General features: G+C 40.8%; 1 protein-coding gene across 1 annotated transcript; it reads right to left on the minus strand.

The window, feature by feature from the left end:
* Window position 1: 1 nt before the first annotated feature.
* Window positions 2-9899, minus strand: LOC109928829 (neuroblast differentiation-associated protein AHNAK-like; the record flags this gene model as incomplete). The annotated part of the gene is made up of 4 exons (XM_048619640.1): window positions 9788-9899; window positions 6941-7094; window positions 5240-5430; window positions 2-3067 (listed from the first exon to the last, which is right to left on the minus strand). Coding segments are annotated over exons 2-4 (3411 nt in total), but the record flags the coding sequence as incomplete, so codon positions are not given.
* Window positions 9900-12412: the final 2513 nt, after the last annotated feature.

Here is a 12412-nt window from a genome sequence, read left to right on the forward strand (position 1 = left end):
GATCTACGTCAGGTACATCAATATCACCTTCTATCTTTGGACCAGTTCGACTAACATCTGCATCTGGAAGATTTGCATCAATATTGACATCAGGACCTTCTAGTTTCCCTGCACCAAATCCGAAATTTGTCTTTTTAAATTTAGGAATGTGGAACTTTCCACTGCGACCCTTCATATGAGCCTCTGGCAGATCTAGGTCCACCTTGGGTCCTTTGATCTCACCCTCTATTTTGGCAGAGGGGCGATCAATATCGTGGTCAGCTTTCACTTCTGGACCTTTGAGACCACCCTCTAGATTAACATCCGGGACATCCACATCTGCTGTTGCCTTTGGGCCCTTCAATTTCAAGTTGAAATCTGGCTTTTCAAACTTGGGTCCTGATATATTGAAATCTGGCTTTTTGTATTTAAGGCCTTCGATTTTAGCTGAGCCTCCACCAATATCTAAATCTACGTCTGGTGTATCAATACTACCTTCTATTTTTGGACCAGTTAGACTGATATCTGCAGCTGGAAGATTTGCACCAACATTGACGTCGGGTCCTTCTACTTTACCTCCACCAAATCCGAACTTGGGCATTTTAAATTTTGGCATGTGGATTGATCCACTCGGACCCTTCATGTCAGCCCCAGGAAGATCTACGTCCACCTTGGGTCCCTTGATCTCACCTTCAATGCTTGCAGAAGGAAGGGCATCCTCATGCGCAGCTTTCACCTTTGGGCCTTTGAGATTCAAATCAAACTCAGGTGTCTTGATATTGGGCAATCCTATGGAAGGCATTGAAATATTTAGGCCATTTCCTTTGGCATTAGGTCCCTCAATATTAACTTTGGGACCTTTAATGTTCACATCTGGGCCTTTGAGATCACCTTCCAGATTAACATCAGGGACATCCATATGTTCTGTGGCATTCGGGCCTTTGAATTTGAGATTGAATTCTGGTCGTTCAGTCTTGGGTCCTGAAATACTTAAGTCTGTCATTTTAAATTTCGGGTCTTTGATTTTATCGGAACCTGCATCAATGCCTACATCTACAACAGGTACATCAACAGCACCTTCTATCTTTGGACCAGGTGGAATGACATCTGCAGTGGGAAGATTCGCATCAATATTGACATCCGGACTTGTTACTTTCCCTCCACCCATTCCAAACATCGGCATTTTGACTTTGGGCAGATGGAACGTTCCACTAAGGCCCTTAATATCAGCCTCAGGAACATCCACATCCACACTGGGTCCTTTGATCTCACTCACAATACTAGCAGAAGGGAGGTTAGCATCATGGTCAGTTTTCACCTGTGGTCCTTTAAGACTCAAATCAATGCCAGGAGCCCTTACCGTGGGTGAACCTACTGAAGGCATCGAAAACGTGAGGTCACTACCTTTGGCATCAGGTTCCTCAATATCAATCTTAGGCCCTTTAATATTCACATCTGGGCCTTTGAAAACACTCTCTAGATTTATATTAGGGGCATTAACATCTGCTGTGCTTTTTGGGCCTTTGAGTTTCAGATTGATATCTGGCTTTTTGATCTTTGGTCCTGAGATGCTTAAGTCTGGCATCTTTAAATTAGGGCCTTTGATTTTACTAGACCCTCCTCTGACATTTAAATCTACATCAGGTATATGAACATCACCTTTTATCTTTGGTCCCTTTAAATCAGAATTTGTACTCTGCCATCTAATATCAGTGTCTAGTATATCTGTTTCTATATCTACTTTGGGTTCTTTGATGTCTCCCTTAATATTTGCTAAGGGAAGGTCAGTACTATGGTCACCTTTTCCTATTGAGCCTTTAAGATTTAAGTCAATGTCTGCAGTTTTTACAGTGGGCATATTCATAGAAGGCACTGAAAACTTAAGCTCCTTTTCTCTGATGTCAGGTTGCTTGATACCAACTTTTGAATCGTTAGTATTCAGATTTAGACCCTTGCTGTCATCCTGTAGATTGATGTCAGGTAATGCAACTTTTGGACCTTTCTGCTCCAAATAAATATCAGGCATTGTCACCTTGGGCCCAGAGATAGTGAATCCTGTCTTGTTAAATGTAGGGCTTTTGATGCCACTCTCCACTTCAATGTCAGGCACATCAACATTTACTGTTGCTTTTGCGCCTTTGCCTTCCAGATTAAAATCAGGTTCACGAGTTTTGTACCTGATTCCTGGAAAGTTAAAATTTGGGCTTTTGATTTCACTAGCACCCCCTCCAACATTCCGATCGACTGCAGGTATTTCAACATTGCCTTCTATCCTTGGTCCAGATATTTTAATGTCTGTCTCAGGAACATTCATACCGATATTCAGATCTGGTGCTTCTGTTTTTGTCCACGTATTTGTGTTTACATCTGAGCCCGAAACACTGATGTTTGGTGTCTTCATTTTGATATTTAGTTTCCCATCTTGTGTGTTGAAACCTGAGCCATCAAGCTGCATTTTTAACTTTTGACCATCAATTGTTGGACCTTTTAAATTGTCATATGTTCCAGATACATTAAGATCAGCATCAGTGTTTGGAGAAGCAATGACTGTTTTTGCTCCACTTGTATTAATATCAATAACAGGATCTTTCACATTTGTCATTCCAGCTTTGCAGTCAAGATCTGTTGTTTGCATTGTTCTTCCTCCTCCTGCTATATTGAGCTGTGGCATATGGAAAGTAGCCTGGCCATGTTCCATATCTGGTCCAGTTACCTCTACAACTTTTGTTTTCACAATGTGCATTGTACGAGTGGTCCGTTGGCCATCTCCCGTTTGAAGTTTCAGAACTTCAGTGCCTGGGAGATTAACATCTACATCCATCTCTGATGTTTCCAGTTTTGGTCCTGATCTCTCATTGGTGACTTGCTCATATCTTGGAACTTTTATTTTAAATTCTGGATTCTGGATGTCTGTGTCCATTACGACTGTAGGGCCAGAAGTATGAATAGTACGTGTAATAACCTTTCTGGTGATATGTACATTGGAAGTTCTGTCGCCTTGATCTGATGCCTCTGAGCCATCTTCTGACTTCAGATGAGGCTTGATTTTTGTTCTGAAAATCCTTTGATAGTCTTCATCATCTCCACTCTAGAGGAAATATAAAATCTTGTGTCATATCCATATTTTTGTTTTTATTTCAGTGAATTTTTTAGGCTTCCATCCAGGACAGTTTTGTCCTAGTTTCAGGCCTGTGCTGATCTAGTCAATCTCAGCTAGTATGGCAGCACAAGAGCTGGGAAGGAAAGAAAATATCAACCAGAATACCCACTTTAATACCTGTCCAGTGATTCTGTTGGAAAGAGGTTGTGTGTGGACATTCAACGAGGATAGGATCAAGCTTAGTTGTAATATATTCCTTTGTCCACAACTGAAATGTCTATGTTTATATATGATGCACCTCTTCCAATCTGTCCCTTCCCCACCAGTAATAACTGCATGTGCAATGTGAACCTTTTGGGGCTACCAGGAGACACATTGTGCTTATTTGGGTGCCACTATGTTTTTTACTGGCAAAGTTCAAAAAGTGTGCATGTGCAGAACTTTCTTATATGCTCAATGTAGACCTTTTCGGGTGTCAGGACACACAGCCCATGATAAATGAGTGAGGTTTGGAGGACCATAAGCTGCAGGAAGATTGAGCTCCTTCAGGAGTGATGTAGAAGACTTAAAGAAATATGTGTACAAGGATATAAAAGAAAAATATATTAGAGTGCTTACTGGTTGCCTCGGATACTGCAGTGACTTCACTATTGGGAGGGTCTAATTACAATGCAATAAATTTACACTGGCTGTTTCTTTTAAAGTGAATATTGAAATTTATAATAAATAAATTTGATGAGTTATGCATGGATTTTACAGTTCTACATAGAATTTGGAAGTTTCCAGGAATTTTATTTCCACAGAGTTGAGTATTATTTTGTTATTTTTAACATAAAACTCTGCCACATCAGGTGACATTGTAAGATAAATGCAGAGGTGCAATCTGACTGAAGAAGTGCTTTTCATCAGTGCCTCTAGAGGGCAGCATATGAGGGTGCGAAAATAGGATGTCCTTTCATTTCCAATTATTGGGGAAAACAGTTTTTAGAAAGGTTCAGAGTTTTGTGCCATGAACTGCATCCTCTGTTTCATTTATTGGTTTCTCTACAGTGTTATCCTTTTTTTCCCAGTTGTATCCCTGACTGGGTGACCATCTGATACCTTATTTAAGTAACCAGTTATTGAACATACTTATATATATGTATGAACATAAAAATTAGGAGCCAGGGTGGCATAGTAGGTCAGTAGTTAGCTGCCTCACAGGGCCAGGGAACTGGGTTTAATTCCACCATCGGGCAACTGTGTGGAGTTTGCACATTCTCCCCATATCTGCGTGGGTTTCGTCTGGGAGCTCCAGTTTCCTCCCACAACAAAGATGTGCAGGTTAGTTGGATTGGCTATGCTAAATTGCTCACAGTGTCCAGGGATGTGCAGGATGAGTGGATTAGCCGTGGGAAATGCAGGGATATGCTAGTGGGGTGGGTCTGGGTGGGCTGATTTTGGAAGAGTCAGTGTGGACTCGATGGGCCAAATGGCCTGCTTCCATACTGTAGGGATTATATGAGTATGCTATTTGGCCCCAGGATTCTGCTTCATCATTCATTATGATCAAGGCTGATTCAATCATGGCTCAACCCCACATTCCTGCCTACCTTTGAAATGGATCCTCCTCTCCACTCACAATTATATTTAGCTGGCCACGGGTGAACAGACTATTCAACTGTGGGAGCCAACACAGAAAGCTTGCATCTTATTCACATGCATTCACTACTCATTTCAATCAGGAGCAGGAACACTGGACAATATTCCTTTCAATACTCAGAAACTGAGGCCAATTGTAGTGCCCCCTACTTTCTGATTAACCCACTCAGCATAGTCCAGGATGGAATCTTCACCTTCCTTGTCTGCATCATCCATGAGTAACTGGGAAGTCTCAGTTATTTATTTCATAATTCAACCCCATGTTCTCTCCTGTTATGCACAAAAATAAAGCTACCAAATGCTACTTTGAAACTGCTGGCATTCTTGGAGCTACAATCGTGCCACTGAATGTGCCACGCAGTGTGTCCCACAGAACCGAGGACTTCCAAATAGTCCAGACCCATTCTTTCTTGAAACTTGTAGGTAGTATAAAAATGGCATCATTCTCTAACCCCAAGTTGTAAACGAAAGCATTAATTAATTATAATACGACTTTACTCCATAATGCACTGTACATACCAGTACAGCATCTGGACTTGTAGCTTCAAGTCGTTCTGGGTTCCACGAATAACTTCCCCCAGGAGAAAGCTTTTCTCCTTTTCGATGTAGCTTCAATCCCACTGTGTGTCGATCTACAGTTTCTAATATTTTCTGTGCTTCTTCGTATCCCATGTCATCAAAGTAGATAGTTGCACTCACAATCTGGTCACCTAAGAGAAAGAGGTCATATTTATACATTTATACATTGTCTTTCAAGCTCACTGAACATTTAAAAGCATTAAGAGTCTTCAAGGTAAAAGCCAAGCTCAGCGCAGGAATAATAGGTCTGCTAGGGTTAAAAACTGCAAAAGTTCATGATGTGAATGCTGTCCAGTGTGAATCTATGACATACAGAAACAGTTCCTAGTCTGTGCTGAGTTAACTAAATAATCTCAGTTGAGCTGGCAGAACTAGAACAATCTTCATTGACCCAGCCTATAGCTTTTTATTATTTGCTCATGGGGTGTGGGCATTGCTGGCTCAGCCAGCATTTACTGCCCATCCCTAATCACCCCTGGAAAAAGTGTGTGTTGTCTTCTTGAGGCACTGCAGTCTCTGGGCTGTAGGGGCACCCACAGAGCTGTTAGGTAAGGGGTTCTAGAATTTTGACCTACTGGCAGTGACGGAGTAGCAATATAGTTCCATGTCATCATAGTGTGTGGCTTGGAGAGGAACTTGTAGGTGGCGGTATCTGTTGCCCTTGACTTTCTTGGTGGTAGAATTCATGGGATTAGAAGGTGTTGTTTGGTAGTGTTGGTGAGTTGCTGTAGTTGGTATACACTCATGCCACTGTGAACTCTATTTGGTGATTCCTACTGAAATGTGAAGGTATTTCTGGATATTGAGGATAGAATTGTAGCTTGGTTGTGATGTTCAACAACTTGCCAACGCTCATTGTAATAAGTCTTGATCAACTAGATGATATACTATAGACAGCCACTGAAATCTGCACCTATAAAAAGTCAGAGTCTGCAGAGATTAAAAACCCAAAGAACTGTGGATGCTGGAAATCAGACACACAAACAGAAATTGTGGAAAGCAGAATTAGCAGGTCTGGCAGCATTCCAGACCTGCAGCGAGAAAGCCGAATTAATGTTTCGGGTCCAGTGACCCTAAAGAAACAAAGTCTTCATTAACACATAATATTGTGGCTTTTGTCAATAGCAGAAGAAAATTGATACATAATATCAGCTATGGCTCAAAACTGACTAATAGATTCCAAAGTTCCCTAATATACTCGAATGACCTCAACCTGCTTTTACTTAACAATTAAACTTTGCAGCTTTGAAGGAGCACAGCTATTGCAGTAAAATAACATTTTCAAAATAAATAGTGTAAGAGTTTTATCCTTACAAAATAGTGCACCATCTAATTTATGGCAAACATGGTCAAGGAAGATCCATCAGTACATGTTAAAGTCTGTAAAGTCTGCAATACTGTACTAAACCCAGGATATTTCTACTCGATTTCTGATCATCTAGGCAATTTTAAATAAGTTGTTTACTTTAAACAATTGCAGCAAAATTACCAAGAGTGAAATTAATTAGGTTTTTTTTAATGTTACAAAATGTGTGGTTAAGAGGGTCTCTACATTTAGGAATTAGACCATTAGTTCGGAGTGTTCAACTACCAAGATATAGTGTGGGCAAGGAAAACTAGCAATGCAGAGCAGAATCATACCTTCCTTCATCACTCCACTCTTTCCCGCTGGAGAATTCTGCACCACATCCTTAATGAAGATCCCTTCGTCACCACCACTTATACTGAACCCATGCGCAGCTGCTCCTGACCAATTTGGGAGCAGCACATCTAAGTCATCGTCCTTTTTAGCCATCTGCCAAAATCAGGAACAGTAAAGTATTAGCCAATCCCACCTCCTTGAAGGAAAGCTGGAAGATGAGATATGTGCTACTGTCAGGCTATCTGAATTGGGCATTGCCACTGTTGCATTGCTTATGAAAAACAAAGTTCAATGCATAGAAGTGTGAAGTGATACATTTTGATGGCAAGATTGGATAGAGATGATGCTAACTAAATGTACAAAATTAAAGGAGATGCAAGAAAGAAACCTGGAGCAGCATTTTTTAAATTTTTGGAGATGGAAAGACAGGTTAACAAAGCATAAAGCATTGGGTATTCTGAATCACATTAAGAAAGTAATAATTAAAATTGTTTGACCTCAATAGGGTTTTGTTTTCTATTCTGGGAACCACATTTTAGGAAGGATATGAAGGCTTTAAAGAAGATACAGAAAGTATTTACTCAAATTATTATAGTCAGGGCATAGGACAATGGGGTACATCAGGGCTCAATAACTGAGGCCCAGAGGTCTAGAAGGAATGTACTCCGATCAGGTGTGGAACCAGGACTTCTGTCCCTGCCCTGATTATTGTTGCCTAGAGAGAATGGAGGCCTGGGTTGTTCTCCTTTAAAACAGATCAGGCAAAGAGAAGATTTGATAAAGGTGTTTGAAATTGTGCAGGACTTACATAGATTAAAGACAGACAAACTGTTTCTAGAGTCTGAAAGGTTGATAATCAGAAGGAACAGATTTAAGCTGACTGGTAATAGAGAACCAGAAATGACGGGGCAAATTTTTAATGTAACAAGCTAGTAGGATTTGCAAAGTGCAGCCTGGTAGGGTGGTGAAAACATACCAGTAATAGTTTTCAAAAGGGTATTGGAGAGACATTTGATGGAAAGAAAATTGTAGGGATATGGGTTTGGAGTCAGAACGAACAGAATCACTTTTCAAAACGGCTACCATAGACTCATTAGGTGAAAAAGCCTCCTACTGAGCTTTACCATTGCAATATTCCAAGTTCAGCACTTTTTTCACCAGGATGGCTCTGTGGTGAATCTGCTGTCTGGTATGGTACTAAGTCATGTAAATGAACAATACCCCAGAGTCCAATGCTGTCTGTGCCAAGTTAGCTTAGCTAACGGGATGAAGGTATTGGTCGTTCATTTGTCTTTAGTACTTTGAATTTGAGGAAGAAGGAGTTAGTATTTATCCTTGATTGCTAGAGAGTTAGAAGTTACACATTTATTGATATTGGATAGGGAACAGATATCAGGCTTGGGAATGATGTCTCGACAGTTGAAGAGCCTTCCAATGTGCAGTCCTTATGTTCAATCAAGAAGTTTGATCACTTGAGCAAAATGCCAGAAAATGCCAACAGTTGTGCAACGGTGGCTCAGTGGTTAGCACTGTTGCCTCACAGCACCAGGGACCCAGGTTCGTTTCTAGCCTTGGGTGACTGTCTGTGTGGAGTTTGCATGTTCTCCCTGTGTCTGCGTGGGTTTCCTCCAGGTGCTCCGGTTTCCTCCCACAGTCCAAAGATGGGTAGGCTAGGTGGATTGGCCATGCTAAATTCCCCATAGTGTTCAGGGATGTGTAGATTAGGTGGGTTATAGGGGGATGAGTCTGGGTGGGCTACTCTGAGGGTCAGTGTGGGCTTGTTGGGCTGAAGGGCCTGTTTCCACACTGTAGGGATTCTAACTTCCACACACTCGGCCACATAAACAGAGAAATAGATGAGGAGAAATTAGAGCAGGATGAGTCTGCTTTATAAATATAAGAATTTATAATGGAAAAAGCTAACATGTTAGAAAGCACACATTTGTAGATAGGAATTGCATACTGGTATTAGATTATGTTAAATAGATATTTTCTAATCAAACTTCTAAAAGTTTTTATGGCATACCTGTGGAGTAGGTGGGACTTGAACCCAGGTCTCCCGGCTCAGAAGTAGGGACACTATCATGTACCTCAAGAACCTACTTTGATTATTTTATGTTGTTTCATTAGCTATGGCCTCCAGGTGCATTGGGTTTAAAAAACATGAAATAATTGGACCAAACTGGAGGACCAGAGTTCAAATTTAAAGAATACACTTCCTCCTTGTTTTGTATAATTTTATATTCTTACTTGTAGTAAATTAGCAAAGCTTACAGTAATTTTTAAGTATGGAGCTAGTTGAAGCACTGGAGTTTCTCTTCAGGTGATGCAGGAGATGTAAAACTGAGCCACTGTCCAGTGGTTTCAATTACAGCGTAACAGACAGTTTCAGTTAAAGATGTACATATAAGAATGTAAAGTTGGGAAGGTTGGTAATAGGACAGGGCTTTGTAAAGAGAAAATACATGCAGGCATTGATTTTTAAAATATGACAATAGTATCTCCATCTACTTTTGTTGTTATGCTTTGCATCAGACTTTTTTTTTAATTTCCCCAACAAAAAAATACTGTCTAATTGGCTTTAAATATTTCTTGCCTGTAACCAACCTGGAGATAAGGAATTCCCATCAATTAGATTTAAGTTTTTAAAAGGACAGGTTGTTAAAAGCCAAATAAATACCATGTACTACGGAATAATGTTCTTAAAAAATTGTGGATCATCTGATGACTCATGGAGAAATCTGTTGGTATTTTCTCAACAAAGTAACTACTTCAAATGGGACGTGTTCACAAGCACATTTGTGTGCCACTGGGGTATAAGGGGTAGACAACTGGACAGAACATACCTTTGTGCAGTTTCTCTGTCTCTGAAATATGAAACAAAATCGCTGCCGGTTCTTTGGTTGGTGCAAGATATATTACTTCACTTTTGTGCTTGCTTCAGGCTCACAGCACTGGAAAAGAGCAGAAGTGGTCAAGATTCAGCAAACTTCAGAAGATTTATTCTAAGTCCCATGTAACATCTATAAATCTGATCATTTGAATTACATTTATATAGGGTAAAATCTTTTCACCCAGAAGATGGTAGGTGCCTGGAATTCACTGCCCATTTTGGTCGTTAAGGCAGAAAACTTCAACTCATTTAAACTGAACCTGGATCTGTAGCTAAAGCACTGTAACATGCAATGCTATGGATCAGGTTCTGGAAAGTGAGATTAGAACTAAATTAATAAATAATCGATTAGAAAGGGCAGTCAGTTTATTTATTTTGTTAGTGTTTATTCAGCTGACCCAGACACGAAGGGCTGAATGCTCTCTTTCTATGTCCTCGAGTCTCATGGTTGTATGACTCCAGAAAAATGGTTAGGAAAGCTGCTGGATTCTCATAACAATATACCTCATTCAAGGAAATTGAAACCATTACCCTTACCCATGACATGCGACTGCGTATAGTGAGTTGGGGAATTTAACCAACAGGGTGCCAGATGGAAGTGATGAGGTAAGTTTGGGAAGATAGCATGAGAAAATCTGCTAGGGCTCATGGAGAGAAACCCCACAGGAAAGTTGCCAAGATTGACAATTTGTTGATTCTTTTATTGAATGGGTCTGTTTGGCTCAATTGATGACAAAGTCATAGGAGAGAAGCTTGGTTTTAGTTGTGCTTCCTCGTGGCCCAGACAGGACATCTGAGAAGATCGATCAGCAATTTCTCGATGGAAAGCTCCTGCATTCAAAGGATTTCCTAGCAGCTTAAAAACCTCCTGATCTGTCGGAAATGGTACTGAGTTTTCTTAATTACAAGAGAAAGGTCTGCCTCTTTCAGCAGAACAGAGCAGCAAGTATAAAAGCATGTCACATAGGCTTTCACGTCTGTACCTTGTTGTTTGTCAGATCAATAATGATGACTAAAAGCTTGCTTTCCCCCTGATGACTTTATAACCAATTGAGTCAAACAGATACGTTCAACAAAGAAATCAACGAAGTGTCAATCTTGGCAACTTTCCTGGAGGGTTTCTCTCCATGAGCCCAAGCAGATTTTCTCATGCTATCTTCCCAAACTCATCTCATCACTTCCCTCTGGCATCCTGCTGGTTTAATTCCCCTACTCACTACAGGCAGAAGTACTGGCCACTGCCAGGAGCTCCCAGGTTTTCTGGCACTGCCACCATCTTTAAAGACCAGACATGCACCTGGTCATGTGCTGGCAGTGCACAGCTGCCCTGCGCAGTTCCTGTCAATTATCCCAGACATGTCAGACAAAGAGAAATTTGACATCCACTTTGCTGACTGGGAGGTCCTGGTGGAGAAGGGTGCATGGGATCATTGACCTTGGAGCGTCCACTGAGATATTGGTACCTGGTGTCCAAGATGGAGGGTAACAAGAGCAAGCATTGAGCTGGATTTGCCAGCTTACCTCTGACTTTCATGTCAGGAATTGCTGCTGTCTAGTTAAATCCAGCAGGTGGGAGAGTGGGTAACTCTACATTGGTAAGGCAATATCACATAAAAGTAATGATGTTAGTGTATGCTAATGCAGGCAAATATGTCTCTTGCCACTCACTAGCGAGAGTCTCATCTTGCCATTCAGCACGTGGTTGGAAAATTGGATAACTTGCTGACAGAATTGACAGATTACATGAAGTAGACTTTTGCAGTGGATCTCCGTCGATCTCCATGGATCCACATAAGGCAAAACAAAAATCAACTAAAGCCAATTTCTTTACTTTAGCAATGACAGGATAAGGCTAGCCTGTAATGACCACCATGGTTTACTGGCCATGCAGGACCAATCTAAACTGATTGGGAAAGGAACCAGCAGTTTTCTACAGTATGGTTAGAATATGGACTGCCTTTCTTGGGAAACATGGGAGGCATATTGAAAAAAAAAGAAAATAAATTGAGAAAAGAAAGGAAATGGTGGGGCATTGGAACTTGTTGATTGCTATTACAGAGCGCCAACAAAGACACTTTAGACAAAATGGCTTTATTCCATGCTGTAACCATTCCTGTGAATCTATGATGGTCACTTGTTTGTTCTTCCTATAAGGAAATGCCATGCATTTAAAGCATGATGTCAGAACAGCAGCCAAGGAAAAATCCCCAAGTAGGAATTAGTACCTTGAAGAGAAGGAAATTCTTAACGTTGACATTGGGAGTTGGACTTAAATTTCCATGCAAAGTCTTGTTTTCCTGAGTTCAAACGTCCCTCACTTTGATGAGCACAAAAGCTTCAAAAAAAATCTCGACCAGGACAAACTGCTTTGGAAACAGAATTATTTTGCACCAGTTATGTTCTGGAGGATTAAAATGCTGGTGTTTTGACAGCTGTGAAGGAAGTGTAGCTTTCAAAGGGTCAGTTCCAGTTCTATGCAGTGATTATCCAGCGATGCTTTCCTCATACATAGCATGTTGGGGCCAGTCTCACATTACTGCCAACATTAAGTCAACAACTGCTCTTCTAATTTGACAAA

This window comes from Rhincodon typus, chromosome 43 (genome assembly GCF_021869965.1).
Source record: "Rhincodon typus isolate 14 chromosome 43, sRhiTyp1.1, whole genome shotgun sequence".
Lineage (NCBI taxonomy): Eukaryota > Metazoa > Chordata > Chondrichthyes > Orectolobiformes > Rhincodontidae > Rhincodon > Rhincodon typus.